This window comes from Salvia splendens, chromosome 18 (assembly GCF_004379255.2).
Source record: "Salvia splendens isolate huo1 chromosome 18, SspV2, whole genome shotgun sequence".
NCBI classification, from domain to species: Eukaryota; Viridiplantae; Streptophyta; class Magnoliopsida; order Lamiales; family Lamiaceae; genus Salvia; species Salvia splendens.
In genome coordinates this window covers 17,913,586-17,931,646 of record NC_056049.1, presented here as the reverse complement: position 1 = coordinate 17,931,646, position 18,061 = coordinate 17,913,586, and the positions used below count along the sequence as shown (strand labels likewise).

At 38.8% G+C, this 18,061-nt stretch overlaps 1 protein-coding gene across 1 annotated transcript; it reads left to right on the top strand.

The window, feature by feature from the left end:
* Positions 1-10,496: 10,496 nt before the first annotated feature.
* LOC121776221 (selenium-binding protein 1-like) lies at positions 10,497-12,937 on the top strand. The gene is made up of 6 exons (XM_042173381.1): positions 10,497-10,560; positions 10,966-11,161; positions 11,342-11,569; positions 11,720-11,951; positions 12,016-12,396; positions 12,656-12,937. Exons 1-6 carry the CDS (start codon positions 10,512-10,514, stop codon positions 12,935-12,937), a joined length of 1,368 nt encoding a protein of 455 aa, XP_042029315.1. The 5' UTR covers positions 10,497-10,511.
* The last annotated feature ends 5,124 nt before the right edge of the window (positions 12,938-18,061 follow it).

The window sequence follows — 18,061 nt, the reverse complement described above, 5'->3', positions numbered from 1 at the left end:
ATCATGGAACCAACAGAGCAAGCTAGTGTCACCGCCGAGCTAGTCACATCTACTGTAGAGCCTCCTCAATTGCCTACGCCTTCCTCTAGTGATATCTGAGGTAATTCCTAAAACTAGCTCAGATTAGACAGTTATTTCTCTTGGCGAGTATGGTGTAGATGAGAAAGAGAATGCAGCGGTTGATTGTGATACTGGCCGATACATACTCCCTTCAAGGAGTACTCGTGGGATCCCGGCCAAACGATACAGTCCTGAAAGAATTAGTAAGAAGAGTAGATACTCTATGGCAAACTTGGCTAAGGCAAACTCAACAGAGATGGCTAGCTTTCGAGGCAGGCCTCTATGAAGAAGAAGAGATCCCATATACGGCCGAGGAGGCCATGAAGATCTCCCACTGGAGAAAGGCAATGCTTGTAGAGATGCAGGCCCTAATGAAGAACAATACATGGGAAGTGTGTCTGAAACCTGATGGAGTCTGAACTATGGGATGCAGATGGGTCTTCACGATTAAACGGAGGCCTGATGGGTCGATTGAAAGGTATAAGGCGAGACTAGTAGACAAGGGTACACACAGACTTATGGAGTTAATTATGTCGAGACATTCTCACCTATGGCAAAGATGAGTAATATTCGAGTCCTTTTCTCGATAGTAGCGGCAAGAGAGTGGCCACTTCATTAGTTCGACGTAACGAATGCTTTTCTGCATGGGGAGCTGAAGAAGCCAATCTATATGGAAGCACCTCCTGGATTTCCTGGGGAATTCGAAGGAGGGAAAATTTGTAAATTGAAGCGGATGTTGTACGGGCTGAAACACTCACCTAGAGCCTGCTTTGGGAGATTTACAGAGGCAATGAAGAAGTACGGGTACAAGTAAACTAACTCTGATCATACCTTGTTCCTGAAGAAACGAGAGGGAAAGATTACCTTCCTCATCATCTATGTGAGTGAGATGATCCTCACAGAAGATGACGAAGAGGAGATGGTTCAACTGATGAAGAACTTATTTGCTGAATTTGAAATGAAGGATTTGGGACTTCTGAAATACTTTTTGGGTATAGAAGTACTGAGATCTAAAAAGGAGATCTTCATCAGTCAGAGGAAGTATGTTCTTGACCTACATACTGAAATAAGACTACTGGATTGTAAGCCAACAGATACTGCTATAGTTCAGAATCACGGTATGCAGATAGTCGAAGGAGCTGAAGCTACTCACCGGACTAGATATCAGCGTCTGGTGGGGAAACTGATATACTTGTCTCACACTAGACCTGACATAGCATATGCAATGGGAGTACTTAGTCAGTTCATGCACGCACCTCAGAGCATCCACAACCGTGCTCTTGCCAGCGGCACGGTTGTGGGCTCGGTCCCACTTTTTCTGCCTGCTCTCTGGTAAGAGCACAACACCCACAGCTGTGATCTTCCGCAAGGACGAGCACAATTAATTTAAAATTCAATTAAACAAAAACATTTCAATAATACTAAAATCCATTAAAAAAACCTAAATAATATTACAAATGACAAATAAAATAAAAACGACATAATTAAAATCCTAAAAATTAAAAATTACATAATTAAAATACTAAAAATTACATAATTAAAAATTCCGGGAAAGCCATGGACTGAGACGTGCCCGAAGGAATTCATCCCCGAAAGTTGAACGAACGCCCTCGCAAAAATTCTTTAGACAAAGGATTCCAGTGGACTCACAGATATGCAAATACTCGTCGAAGATGTCGGCCATTTGCCCAGTAGCGAGTTGTCGGATGGCACACGTACACTTCTGCAACTGCGTGATACTTTGCCGGCCGGCTGCATCTGGACCTGTTTGGAAGAATTCAACACGTACGGACAATGTGTTGACAATTCGCATGAACAAGCGCTTTGACATGCGAAAACGGCGCCTGAAGTAATCTGCCGGAAACCGCGGCTGGTCGGCAAAGTAGTCGGCAATGAGCCTTTCGTGGGCTCCCTCCCGGTCACGATGGATGTAGCGGCGATTTGATCTGGTTCGTTGAGGAGGAGGAGCGGGGGTATTTGCTTCGACGTATGCTTCGTAAGCGGCACGATGTTGTTCGTAGTATTCTTGTTCTTCGCGCTCCGCTTCCGCCATAATATGGGTGAAATCCATTTGAGGTTTTGAGTGAGGGATGAATGTGTTGATAGTTTGTATGAGAATTATGAATGAGAGATGATTTGATGTGATAAATGGATGATGAATGTGTGTATTTATAGATGATTTTGGGGGAAAAAATAAAAAAAAATTCAAAAAAATTCAGAAAAAACGGGAAAAAAACGGCCATATTTTTGGGATTTGGAAAATATTTTTTTATTTTTTTATCATTTTATATAATTAAAAATCGAATTTTAAAATAAAATAATAATAATTCAAAGGCAACGGCTATGCCGTTGCCCAATCGTAAGCCGCCACGTCGCCTGCTCGCTGGCACGGCGCGAGCGCAGCGGCGGTGGTGTGCGTCCTCGCCACTGGCACGGACGGACGCGGGGCCGCTGTCCACCGTTGTGGATGCTCTCAAGTAGCTCACTAGGAAGTAGCTCTAAGGATTGTTTGATATCTAAATGGGACAACAGATTATGGAATTCTGTTCGAAAATCATGGCCACTTGGAGATTCATGGTTTTACAGATGCTGACTGGGCAGGAACCCAAACGATAGAAAGTCGATTGCTGGCTACCTTACCTTTGTGGGAGGAAATCTTGTCCCATGGCCGAGCAAGAAGCAAAATGTGGTAGCTCTGTCGAGTGCTGAAGTAGAATTTTGAGGTATTAAGAGTGGATTGACCGAGATTCTATGGCTAAAGAAGTTGATGACAGAACTGGAATTAAACTCACCGAAGTCGTGTAAGCTGTTCTGCGATAATAAGGCGGCAATCAAAGAACACTCACTTCCCAGACCGATTAGACGATATCAGGGAGTGCGCGTAGTGGCATTTCGTCCACTACACACATCTCCGAGTTATCCCTAAATACCTTCACACGATGACCGTTGACAGGAAAATGAGTCAAGTTTGAAGTACTTCCCTGGATCTCTACTACTCCATTTGCACGAAGACTCACAATAGTGTATGGTCCAGTCCATTTGGACTTCAGCTTACCAGGCATCAACTTTAGGCGGGATTGGAATAGGAGAACTTTTTGACCTACTCTCAATTCTTTGACCCGTAGGTTCTTGTCATGCCAGAGTCTTGTTTTCTCTTTGTACCACATTGCCGATTCATATGACTCCAGCCTTAACTCCTCCAACTCCTGCAGCTGCAATTTTCTCTCTTCCTCACAGGACTCGGGTCTCATGTTAATCTCCTTGACCGCCCAAAATGCTCGGTGTTCTAATCCCACGGGCAAGTGACACATTTTTTCGAACACAAGCCTATAAGGTGACATCCCAATAGGCGTCTTGTACGCTGTCCTGTAAGCCCATAGTGCATCTCCAAGCCTCTTACTCCAGTCCTTCCTAGACGGATTAACCGTCTTCTCCAGTATCGCCTTTATCTCCCTGTTGGAGATCTCTGCTTCCCCATTTGATTGAGGGTGGTATGGTGTGGAAAGGCGATGGTGAACTTCGTACTTTCTCATTAGAGCTTCAATAGTTCGGTTACGGAAATGCGTCTCATTGTCAGATATTATAGCTCTGGGCACTCCGTACCTGTTAAAAATGTTAGCCCTAAGGAATTTGGCTACCTCTTTGACTTCACAAGATGTGGTCGCCTTGGCCTCTATCCACTTTGAAACATAATCAACTGCCACAAGTATGTATGCGTTCCCGTATGAAGACGGAAATGGACCCATGAAGTCCATTCCCCAGACATCGAAGATCTCACACACAATCACTGGAACTTGTGGCATTTCGTCCCTCCTGGAGATTCCCCCGGTCTGTTGACACCTCTCACAGTTCTGACAAAACTCGAAAGCATCTTTATGCAATGTAGGCCAGTAAAAACCGCTATCTAACACCTTCCTTGCGGTCTTCCTAGGTCCAAAGTGACCTCCACAAGCTAGGGCATGGCAATGATTTAGTACATCCCTCTGTTCCCACTCCGGGATACACCTCCGGATTACTTGGTCAGCTCCCATTCTCCACAAATACGGATCGTCCCAGAAATAATACTTGGCTTCGCTTTTGAGCTTCATTTTCTGGGCCCGGGAGATTTCCTGCGAACTAGGCACCTCTCCAGTGACCAAGTAATTTGCCAGGTCTGCGAACCATGGCTCATTGTTTAGATGACATTTACCTTTCTCAGAATCTCCTGGACCTGTTAACGCCATGATTTTTTCCCAATTGATAGGTCTAGGAAATTCTCCTAAATAATACAAATGTTCTTCGGGGAATGCATCTGGTATTGCTTCCTCGGTCTCCCCTTGAAAAATACGACTAAGGTGTTCAGCCACCTTGTTCTCAGTTCCTTTCTTATCCTTAACCTCCCAATCAAATTCTTGTAAAAGTAACACCCAACGGATTAATCTTGGTTTAGACTCCTTCTTCGCCAGCAGGTACTTAATGGCCGCGTGGTCGGTGAAAACGATTACCTTCTACCCCAGCAAGTACGGGTGAAATTTCTCAAATGAATATACCACCGCCAGCATTTCTTTTTCGGTGGTGTCATAGTTCTTCTGGGCTTGATTTAGCGTCTTGGATGCATAAAAAATCACGTAGCTTTTCCCATCAACTCTTTGACCTAGCACCGCTCCCACGGCATAGTCGCTTGCGTCACACATGATTTCAAAAGGTAGATTCCAGTCGGGCGCTCTAATAATGGGAGCAGAAACTAACCTATCCTTCAACAACTGAAAAGCTTTTTTGCACTCCTCATCGAAAACAAACTCCACATCGTTATGCAATAAGTGAGTGAGTGGTTGAGCGATCCTTGCGAAGTCCTTTATAAACCTCCTATAGAATCCTGCGTGCCCTAGGAATCGTCTCACCTCTTTCTGATTCGTCGGGTAAGGCAGTTTTGAGATAACATCAATTTTTGCTTGATCTACTTGCCCAAGGACAATTTTTGACACCACATGCCCTAGGATAATTTTTGCTTGATCTACTTGTATGCCTCTTCTCCAGGCACCTCCTCAGCACTATATCCAAACTTGCCAAACACGAGTCAAATGAATTCCCGTACATAGTGAAGTCGTCCATAAAAATCTCGATGCAATCTTCCAGGAGATCCGAGAAGATACTCATCATACACCGTTGAAAAGTACCTGGCGCATTGCACAGGCCAAACGGCATCCTTCTGTAAGCATACGTTCCAAAGGGACACGTGAAAGTTGTCTTTTCCTGATCCTCGGGATCCACATAGATTTGAAAATACCCACTATATCCATCCAGGAAACAAAAATATTGCTTGCCCGCCAACCTTTCCAACATCTGGTCAATGAAAGGTAATGGGAAGTGATCCTTCTTGGTAGCCTCGTTCAGCTTCCGGTAGTCAATACATATCCTCCACCCAGTAACAAGTCGAGTAGGGACCAACTCATTTTTATCGTTCTTAACCACCTGTATTCCTGACTTCTTTGGTACCATATGTACTGGACTAACCCATTCACTGTCTGGTATGGAATATATGATTCCTAGGGATAGCAACTTCAATACTTCCTTCAGCATTTCTTCCCTCATGTTCGGATTCAACTTGCGTTGTGGGTCCCTACAGGCTTTTGCTCCTTCTTCTAGGCGAATGTGATGCATGCACAGATCTGGACTGATCCCAACCAAGTCAGAGAGTGTCCACCCAATAGCCTTCTTGTTTCTCCTGATTACATTCAGCAATTCCTCTTCTTGTCCCTCGGTCAAGCTGCTGTTAATAATCACCGGGAAATTTTCATTCTCCTCCAGATACGCATACTTGAGCCCAGGTGGAAGCGTTTTCAACTCTTTCTTGGGAACATCTTTTTCCTGGGGCAAGGGATTTTTCTCTGTCGACTCAGTTGTTATTCCCTTCTTAGACTCAGTAGAACTGTCCACGCTCGCCACATAAGGTGCCTTCCTTGATCTGGCTAGCTCCGGGTTCGTACAGAATTCCAGAATCGCTTCAGCTAGCTCATCATCTGATAACTCATTCGTGTTCATTGCTTGACACCAACTAGCTACTTCTCTATCAATGTCATGACTTATTTCGGAATTCTCGATCTGTTCCTGTATTAACTCTGTCTCAAGATATTCTTGGACTAAGGGGCTAATAACATCTATAGCATGCAAATTTTCAACGTCAAGAGGTTTTTTCATTGCCTCATCTATGCTGAATGTATATTTCTCCCCATTATATTCAAGGCAGATGGTACCATCAAAAACATCAATGATAGTCTTAGCGGTACGCAGGAAAGGTCTCCCTAAAAGTACTCCACCAGACTCTGCAGATTCATTATCACTCATTCTAATCACATGGAAATCTGCTGGGTACAAGAAGTCATGTACCTTTACTATCACGTTCTCAAGCACTCCTTCAGGACAAATGCACGACCTGTCTGCCAATTGGATCACAACTTTGGTGTCCACCATGCCTACCCCTACTAACTTCTTGTATATAGACAGTGGTAACACATTTATGGATGCACCTAAATCACACATAGCATGCTCAATTTTTACATCACCAATAGAGATGGGTAAGGTAAACATACCTGGATCATTGCATTTCGAAGGCATCCTCCGCTTTTGAATCACTGCAGAGATGTTCTCGCCGATCAAAATTTTCCCACTAGGTCTAGCCTTCCCAGCTATAAATTCCTTGATGAACTTGCTAAACACCGGCAATTTCAAAGCCTGTAAGAATGGTAGATTAATCTCCAATTTTCCAAAAATATCCATGAAATCCACCGGCTCTTCCTTCTTCTTCTTAGCTTCCCCCCGGCTTGGGAAAGGCTTCAGTCGCTTCCCTGCTCCGATAGAGCTTTCAGCTGAGAATTCTCCAGTTTCCTCCCTTACTGCCTCGTTCTCCAACTCCGGCTCTGGATCGAGGAAAAATGGTTCAGTTGACTTAGGTAGGGTTTCTCCAAATCTCCTGTTTCAAGGTCATCCTTGACCAAGGAATTTTCTCCCTCCAAGTTCCTGGATCTAGGAATTGTATCCTCGTACTTCTTGTCTTCCTTGGAACCTGTCGCTTCCTTCGTTCTTACAACTGGCCCTTCATATCCCTTCCCGGATCTCAAGGTAATCTGACTTATATTTGCTCTATCCGGTGGCCTTACTGAGGCGGGAATCTTTCCTTCATTTCCCCTCATATCACTCAAAGAAGAGGCTATCTGCGATAATTGCTTGGCCAGCATATCCATGGCCGCCTTTTGCTCCTGTTGAGCATCTTGAAGCTTGTGCACTACATCATTGTTTGATTGCAGGTTGTTTTGCATATGTTGCTGAGAACTGACGAGATCGTGCACCATATCATCGATACTCTTTTGTGGCTTTGGTGGCTGACTGGGTCCTGGCCCTATATTCAGAGTCGGTCCACTCATCTGATTCGAACGAGCGTTTCCTTGACCTCCTGAAGAGTTGTTGTATTGATTTCCTTGACCCAGGTAATTGTTCAGAAAATTCCTTTGGTGCGGTGGTACATAAGAGTTCCCTTGATTGTTCTGATTTCTGTTTCCCCAGCTCGAGTGGTCTCCTTGGTTCCGATTGATCCAGCTGCCCTGCCCCTCTTGATTCCTTCCTGACCAGTTACCTTGTCTTTCGGGCTGAGGTGCAAACTGCTGACTTTGTTGTGGTGCTGGCTGATTATGCTCATTGTCAGTCCATCTGAAATTTGGATGGTTTCTCCAGGGCGCATCTCTATGTCTCCCTGGATTCCAGCTCCCATCGGGATTCCAACTTCCCATTGCATTGACCTGGGCCTGATAATCTCCTTCCCGGGTCCCGTAATATTGCTGAATTTGATTATCTCATGGACCAGGAGATTTCTCTTTCCCTTGTGAAACTGGTGGATTTGTTTTTTCAATTGCGTTCAATAGAGCTTTCTCGAGCTTGTCAATCTTTGCTTCTACCTTATCATCTTCTTGCTCTCTCACAGCATGCACCGTTCCTCTCCTCACTGCATTTCTAGGGTTATCGTACGCCTTCTTAGCGTCGATCAACTTCCCCGGGATTTCTCTTGCCTCACTTCCCCTCTTCCTTGTGAAATTCCCCCCCACTCGAGGAGTTCATTAAGTCCTTTGACTCAGGAGTTGCCCCTTCGTAAAACAGAGAGTAGGTCTCTGCCTCTATCATTCGGTGATTCGGGCATGCATCCAACAATCCCTTGAATCTCGACCAATACTGACTCAAGGATTCATCGTAATCCTGCTTACACTCTAGTATTTCTTTTTTCAGTGCATTCGTCTTGTTGGATGGGAAGAAATAATCTAAGAATTCCAACTTGAAGTCCCTCCATGTGCGGATAGAATCCGGGGGCAACCTCAATAACCACGTATTAGCTTCCCCCTTCAAGGTAAACGGAATTGCCCGTAGGCGATAATCCTCCTCTGTTGCTTCATTCGGTCTCTTCTGAATACCACACAACTTACTGAATTCATTTAAGAACTCATACGGACACTCATTTCTGCGCCCAGAGAACGTTGGCAAGATGCCGAGTACGTTTGTCTTGATCTCAATAGTCCTCTGGCGCTGGTTCATTACTATGGCTTGGGCCGGCTCTCCATCTAAATGAGCTGTCAGCGACCCTATCTCTGGATCTGGATCTACCACTTGCGCCATGACTACTTCCTCTGCTTCCCCTGTTTCTGACTCTGTTTCTGATTCAGGTGGTGACTCTGGATCTTCGTGTCCTGACGACGCCCAAGATTCGTTGCTAGTAAATTCACTCGGAAACGGATCTCCCGTTGCTAGTAAAGATTTGGAGGCCGGAAACTTGCTATGAACCGGAAATACATCAGATCTACGTAAACTAGGTGAAATGAAATGAAAACACGTAAACTAGGCATAAAATTAAATAAATCTTGCTCAGATTCACGTCGGGTGCTTAATCCACTCCGGATCCAAGCGATCCGAACCCAACAACAAACACAATCGACTCCATAACTCCGGTTTTCACAGATCTGCTCCGATCAACTCCGAATTCAAACAATCACAGACAACTCCACAACACCAGCGAACTCAACCCTCCGATTCATCCACAAACTGACTCCGATCACCCAGATCCAACCACAAACCTGCATAAATTCAGAAAACAACTGCGAAACGCACCCAACTCGAACAATCCAACTCCAAAATTCTGAAAATCAACATAACAGATGTAACAAAAAATCAAACTTGTATTAAAATAAGAGAATATTCGGCAAAAGCAAACAGAGGTCCGAGCTTCGAACAGCGAAGCTCAGCAAAATCAGCAAAGTATGAAAGTGGAAATTAAATTGTTTCTTCGCCCCCCACCGAAGGACGGTGTTACAACCCAAAGCGAAAATATACGATCTCAAAGTAAACCCCAGTGCATGACCCCCCTGAATCTCCCCACGAAAAGAACCCAAGTGTGTGAAAAGTGAACTAAGCTACAGGCTGTTAGCGAGGCCTCCAACCGAGAAGATCCCTCCAGCGTGCATGCTTCTGCCTTTTATAGACGCGGACATAGCCTTCTAGAGTCTTCGTAGAATCTCTATTCTACCCTTCAACTCCGAGGCTTCCTCCTTCAAGCAATTTTCCGCATAATGTCCACTCATTCACCTATTTCCTAGGTCCACGCAACTGTCCTCCTCCTTTCCTGGACCTGGCGAAAATCTTCACACACCTGGCTTAAAACGTGCGTTAGACCCATAAATTTTATGAATTAAAACCCTTGACCTATGCATGAAATTAGCCTTATCACCGATCTATCCTAATCAGCACAAGCTTTCAACAATTCTACGCAAACTCAGTAAACCAATGCAAAAATCACAGTAACTACGGCAAACTCAAAACCAAATGCATCCATGATCGAAATCAACATTAGCAAAGTAAATTCGGAAAAGAAATTTGCATAGAAAACGAAAATTCGACAGAAAACAGAGCCGAGCTTTGAACAACGAAGCTCGGTGAAATTCACGATAACAAACTAAAACGAAAGCAATAAATTGTATCTTCGCGCTCTTCAAGGACGGTGTTACCCAACTACGTAACAGCAATTGAAACCCGAAACCCTCAAGTTCCCGAAAAAACAAGTGTGTAGAGTATGGCGAGTGAGCTAAGAGAGCCAACCGTGCCGAGAGACGAGAGCTCCCTGTCTAAAGTCTCTCTTTCTAAAATGCATGCTCTCTTCCTTTTATAGGTGCGGGTTTGATCTTCTAGAAGCTTTCGCAGAAATCTCTATTCTGCCCTTCAGCATCCGTGATCTCCTCCGTCTAGTCATTTTCGCCACAATGCTCACTTTTATCGACATTTCCTTGCGCCATGCAAACGTCATTTTCTTCTTCCTAGACCTGGCGAACTCTCTACACACCTGGCTTAAAAAGATGTGTTAGACCCCATAAATGCATGAATTTAACCCTTAATCAATGCATGAAATTAGCCTTATCAGTTATGCTTCTCCACTTCAAGCCATGTCTGGCCCCAAAGAAACCTTAATCTATGTTACTTGTATATATACTGGTAATATTTCTACTCTCTTCTTTTTCTTTTCGATTTATTGGCTTCAATTTCTTCATCTTTATTTTCATGTGTAATGTTTGTTTCCTCCGTGATTGAATTTGAGGGAAAAAGATGACAAGCAAAATTGAAGGATTAATCTTATCTATCACCAATTAGCAGGAATTGTAGTGTTCTGTTACTAACAAATTTATTAATGTGTATGCTCATTTCTGTATTTGATGTATTTATACAAGTAGATAATTAGCTGATATTAAAAGGGAAAAGGCATCAAGGCGTTTATGCAGGGGATTATCAGTTGAAACACTGTAAAATTTTAGTAGAAAATGGGATAGGATACTTCTTGTTATGTAGTTAATGATGCTGGTTTTTGGAAACTTTGCTGCTTTTTTTTTTAACTTTTAACAGGAACTGGAAAAGAGAAGCCAGATTACCTTGCTACTGTGGATACTGATCCGAATTCGCCAACGTATTCTAAAGTCATTCATCGGCTGCCCATGCCTTACCTTGGCGATGAACTGCACCACTCTGGATGGAATGCTTGCAGCTCTTGCCATGGCGATCCATCAGCTGTAAGACGGTTTCTTGTTCTCCCTTCGTTACTGTAAGTAGTCTTTTTTTTAACGCTTCCTCACCTCCTTATGCTAATCATGTATAAGGAATGGATTTTTTAAGTTGTTTATTTATAGCAATATTTCTTAGTCTTACTTACACATGTCTATGATCCTTAGAGGAAATTATTTGATACTATTTCTAACTCTTAATTTGTTCCTCTATTTCTCAGGTCTGGGCGTATTTATGCCGTTGATACTCAAAAGGATCCGAGGGCTCCATCTTTGCATAAGATCGTTGATCCCAAGGATATAAGTGAGAAGACGGGGCTGGCATATCCTCACACACCTCACTTTCTCGCGTCTGGTGAAATCATGGTGTCGTGTCTTGGAGATAAAGATGGAAATGCTCAAGGAAATGGATTTCTACTCCTGGACTCCGACTTTAATGTTAAAGGAAGGTAGACATAGACATCTGCTCATGGAATAATCCGTTGAATTTGTGATTGTTGAACTCATGTACTTCTGGAACGTGACTAGTCGTGTGGTTCAGTTTTGTTCTAAGATGGCTATGAAATTAACCAATGCAAATGTTCCTAATTTTGGGGCAGGTGGGAGAAACCGGGGCACAGCCCCTTTTATGGCTATGATTTCTGGTACCCGCCTCGACACGGGACCATGATCAGCACATCAATGGGAGCTCCTTCCACTTTTGTCAAAGGTTTCAACCTTCAGCTTGTTACTGGTGGTTTATACGGGAGACATTTGCACGTCTACAGCTGGCCGGGAGGAGAGCTGAAACAGACATTGGATCTCGGAAATACTGGCCTCGTACCGTTGGAGGTTAGTATTAGCACGCTACATTATCATTCTCCTATGATTGATGATATATCCAATCTATCCACAGATACGATTCTTGCATGATCCAGCCAAAGATACAGGCTTCGTGGGGTGTGCTTTGGCAAGCACCATGGTAAGGTTTTTCAAGAAGGCAGATGATACTTGGGGTCACGAGGTAGCAATATCAGTGAAGCCACTCAAGGTGCGGAACTGGATTCTACCAGAGATGCCTGGTCCTATAACTGACTTCTTGATATCCCTCGATGATCGTTTCCTCTACCTTGCCAACTGGTTTCAAGGCGAAATAAGACAGTATAACGTTGAAGATCCTGCAAATCCGCGTTTGGTAGGCCAGGTTTGGGTTGGAGGCTCAATCCAGAAAGGAAGTCCTGTGGTGGTCGAGGCGGAAGATGGCACAACATACCAGACCGAACTACCTCAAGTCCAGGTATTCGTTTACTATCATGTGTGTTCAATAGTTAATTCAACTGAGCTTATTCGAGCCAATTATTCATTACTTCATTATGATAAATGAAGTTAATTAGTAATAACATTTGATAGTTATATTACTAATTAAAGTGTAAAAGAACCAAGTTCGTAACTTCACTTAACGAGCTTTTATCGAGTTGAGACCCAAACAACTCACATCAAAAATTTTGTAGTGTCATCTCCTATGCTCATTATTTTCAATAATGTATCGACTTTAGGGGCGCCAACTAAGAGGAGGGCCGCAGATGATACAACTGAGCTTGGACGGGAAGCGCCTGTACGTTACAAACTCACTGATTAGTGCTTGGGACCGTCAGTTTTATCCGGAGATGGTGGAGAAAGGAAGTCGCATGCTCCAGATTGATGTCGACACAGAGACGGGAGGTCTAGAGATCAACCCTAGCTTCTTCGTGGACTTTGGAGCTGAGCCGGATGGCCCGTCCCTTGCCCACGAGATGAGGTATCCTGGTGGAGATTGCACTTCAGACATCTGGCTCTAAATTTTATTGTATTTTCTTTTCCGGACATGGTTGCAGCAGCCAAACATGATGTACATTATATCTAGAAAATAAAGTGTAACACCATATTTTCAACATGGGACATTGCATAGTATACTAGTTTTAGGAAATATTAGGGTCCTTACTTATACTATTGTCTTTTGTTTCATTTGATTTTTATACTATTTTTCATGTTTTAAAAAGTTCTTTCTTTTTTTCTATTTTATTTCTTTATGTTACTAGATAATACTTCATCCGTTTCGTGATAGAGGAGTCATTCTTTTTCAGTATAGAGACTAAGAAAAGATGTTTAGTATATTAAGTGGGTGTGTTAATAAAGTACATGCCAAATCTGAAAATCAAAATAGGATTTGAGAATCTAAAACTCATTCGCATTCATTTCACAGTCATTAAGAAAACCAATTTGAAAACTAAAATATACTCCCTCCGTTCCATAGTAGTGGAGTCATTTTGCCATTTTGGTACGTTCCATAGTAGTAGAGTCATTTCCCTTTTTAGTAAAAGTTAACACATTTCTTCTCACTTACTTTACTCTCTCTTACTTTATTCTCTCTTCATCTCTCTACTTTCTTAATCTCCGTGCCGAAAAGAAATGCCCCCACTACAATGGAACGGAGGGAGTACTCTCTTTGTCTCATTAGAAATGAAACGTTTTCCTTTTTGGTTTGTCCCATTAAAAATGAAACGTTTCTAAAAATGAAAACAATACTCTCTCTAATTTTTCTTCTCTCTTGCTTTACTCTATTTTTCATTAACTCAAAAAACAACACTACATAAAATCTTGTACCGAAAAGCAAATGTTGCATATTTAATGGGACGGAGGGAGTATATGGGATAAGGGTCCGGCTAACCCTCCATCGCGAGGGTGTTTGATTAAAAGTTAAAAAAAGAATCTCAAAATATAAACATGCAAGTACAAAATTAGTCTAATAACATACATTAGTTCATACCATGAATGTGATTACACTTTAGTTCAGGGACTACCCATGATATTTTTAAAATTCAAAAACCATTTGCGTGCGAAACGCATAGTTCAGGAATCATTTGCTTGGTTCACTATCTGAAATAAAAGACTTAAAAAATATCGCATACCATATATTTGTAGATGAAAGTTTGGTACTCCCAATCTCCCATTACTACACCAAAATAATATGGTATGAAACTTAGATCTTCTAAATATTCCCTTATCTAGGTTTGAATATTGGAGGGAGAAATATGCTCCTCAAACCTTATATCTGGAGAATGAGAAAATCACAAATGAAAATAAAGATTTCAAATGATAGTGATTTTCTTCTTTTTCTGTTACTTATAGTTGATGGTTTAGATTAGGGATCAAGGAGATATGGAAAGGGTCTTTTATTAAACTTTGTAACTTAATTAAATCGAGTTTAATGGAGTATATTTAAAGTCAATTACGATATCAATTATTGTAATTGATCAACTTTTCTCGTTTATATCCAAATTACCTGTATCAAGGCTCTTTTTAATTGAATCCATATCTGGTGTTTAAGAAATTTTATATCCACTGATTAATTAAAGAAAAAAGATTTTGAGACATAATGGCATTGCCAAATTTGGGTTATAATAGTAATTTTCACCATATATGTAGTTTTTGATTATTTTTACATTTTGTATATATACCTTGTTGCCCCTAAACCATTAATAAGGAGTATTAAATGAGGTCATGAATTAGAATACCTTAATCATGGGAAATATATGTTGACAGCATATTTACGCACACGGAAAGTTGGGTGAATCTTATGATAATTAAATCTTTCAGAAATTTATAAGAAAAAGCATATTGAACTCCTAAAAATTTTGTAATGTGTAATAATGAATAGTATGAAAAAGTTTATTAATTTCACTAATATACAAATATATAAAATTTATGGAGTACTACTTTTTCTTTTGGTCAAGTTTATTTGGTTAATATTAATATTATTTTTATTTATACAAATTTATTCACAATTTTTTTCCTCTCCTACTTTATCTATTAATATTTAGATGTCAAACCTCATAAAGAAACACATTTTTTAAACTAATTTGTTTAATACTACTATTTTAAAGCTATAAAGTTAATAATTTATTTTTCTTTCTAAAATATCAAAGTTCTTAGGTCAATTTAGGTATAGCATGGAAGAAATTAAATTTTTATATATGTAATAATACTAATTGAGTTTAAGGTTCGATTTTGTTTTAATTTAAATTATTTACATTTCAAAATATTAATTTCTATAAATTCTTAAATTTTGGAATGGTATGGTCACTTTAATAAAAAAATAATTTCATATTCTTAACTCATATATTTATTATTTAAGACTATATATCTAATACTTTCTCTTTTTATTTTTAGAATATTATAGCTTTTAACTCAATCTGTATTAGGAGTGTGCATTCGGGTTTCGGTTTGATTTTTTGCCAAGACCGAAAAACAAAATTTAGTTCAAAATCCAAACTGAACCGAACCCGAAAAACCGAAAACCGAAATTAAAAAACTGAAAAACCTGAACAAAACCGAAAAAACCCAAAAATCCGAAAAATAAATATAAAATTAATATATTTATATATATATATATATATATATATATATATATATGAGTGTGTGTGTAGTTTATTTTATTTTATATATACTAATAGAATATTTATATATAATATAAAATTAATAATACATATAATATGTATTATATAGTAGAATATATTAAAAGAATATTTATAATATAATATATTAAATTTATAGAATATATGTATAATTCGGTTTTTCGAGTTTACGGATTTTTTCTTCGCCCGAACCGAACCAAATCGAAAAACCGAAATTTTTGTATTTTCAAAACCGAACCGAACCAAAAAACCGAACCGAATTTCAAAATTTCGGTTTGGTTAGGTTCGGATATTCGGTTTCCGGTGTTTTTACTCACCCCTAATCTGTATATCATGCAATGAATTAAAATTTGATACTTCTAACTAACGGTTTCTAATATTTTAATCACTTTCTAATATTAATTATTTCAATTCTTGATCTTTGAAACATTACATCGAATCTTATAAAAAATAATCATATATTTTTAACTCGTCTATTTTATACATTAAAACTATAAAGTTAATATGTTCTCTTTTTCTTTCTAAGATATTAGAGTTCCTATCTTAGTTCATTTTAACATGCAACAAATTAATATAGTATTAGTATTATATTATAAATAAAAACTGTTAATTTACGGTTTTGGTTTTTATGATTTCATAGTTTTTAATTTAATTCTTCACTTTCCAAAATTCTAATTTCTTTAAGTTCTTATTTTAGTACGTTACATTAAACTTCGTTCCAAAAAATAATCACTTGCTCATAACTCATGTGTTTTATTATAAAAGCTATATTGCAACTATTTTATTTGTTTCTGATAAAATATTATAATTCTTAGCTCAAGTTACTATAACATGCTACAAATTAAAATTTGATATATGATGAGTAATTTATGAATACTAATGGGGTATACTGTTGATTTATGAATTTTAATCAAAATTTTAATTTATTTATTTTTAATTCTTGAAATGTTATAGTCGAACCACGTTTTACAATATTTACATGTTCTTAACTCATCTATTTAAAAATTTAAAGCTATATAATTAATATGTTTTAATCTATTTATAAAATATTAAAGTTCTTCGCTCAATTCACTATGTTATGTAACAAATTAAAATTTGATACTATATGATAATACTTAGTAAATATGTTTACGATTTTAATTTTAAGAATTTTATAATTTGAATTTTGAGTTTTTTACTTTAAAATTTTTTGATTTCTTTCATTTCTGAAATTTTGGAACGTTATGTCCAACATGGATTACAAAATAATAACATGGTTTTTTTACTCATCTATTTAATAATACTATTTAAAAAGATTTTCTAATTATTCACTGTATTATGGAATATATGTTATATTAATGCAAATTGAGTTTACAGTTTTAATTTTAAGAATTTTTTAATTTCAATTTTAATTCTTTTAATTCTTAAGTTTGTGGAATTTAGTGGAAACAATTTGAAACAATATTTATAAGATTGAGTTTTAGGAGAAAGTTGCAAAAAGAAACTAATTCTAAAATTAAAATTAGTTGATGTTTGCTTATTGAAATTAAGATATGAATTTGGTATTCCTAAGTCAAAACTAAAAATTAACATCACAATTTTCAAAACAAAACTTTTAAATAGAAGAAGACGTTTTGCTTTCTCAAGCTAAAAATAACCACTTTTATCTATTTACTAACTTTTGTTTAATATCAGGTCTTAATTGAATTAATTTTTTAAATCTATCTTAGACTGTTATAAATACAAACCTTGTTCAATATTCAAAGAAGTAAATATGCATAATGATTTTATATGGTGTAAATGGTAGTATAAAATGGTGCAAATCTATCTTTAAATAGCACTCCTAGGGTAAATTAGTCAAAGTAAGAATTATACTTACGGCATAGAGACATTATATACTCCATCCGTCCCGGACTACTCGCACATTTCCTTTTCGGCACGGAGATTAAGGAATGAGTGTATAGCAAAGTCAACAATTGCGGCTGTAGGTGATAATTTTTACTAAAAATGGAAAGAGTGCAAATAACTTGGGATACCCGAAAGGAAATAAGTGCAAGTAGTCCGGGACGGAGTATCTAAATTACTACCCTTAATCAAAATTGGTAGTGAGCTTTAGTTTAATTGACATTTTACTCTCACCGCCCCATATTAATTATCATTGATTTGTTTTACTACTTTTAATAATAAACCTCACATTCTCTCTGCTCATTACACTCACATTTAATTATAAAATTTATATATAAAAGTAGGATCCACATTTCACTAACTTTTTCACTCATTTCAACTATATTCTCTTAAAACTCGAGTCAAGTCAAACAATGCAAACTAATATAGGACGGGTGGAGTATTTAAGAGTGCTAAAAGTTTAAAGTCTTAAAGTATAATACTAGAATAAATTCTACTCTTTCTCTCCGCCAAATTGTGACATGTTTTGCCATTTCAGTGTCTGTAATTTAAAGACACATTTCTCATTACACTTACATTTTGCAATGAAATTAATATATAAAAAGGGACCCACGTTCAACCCAC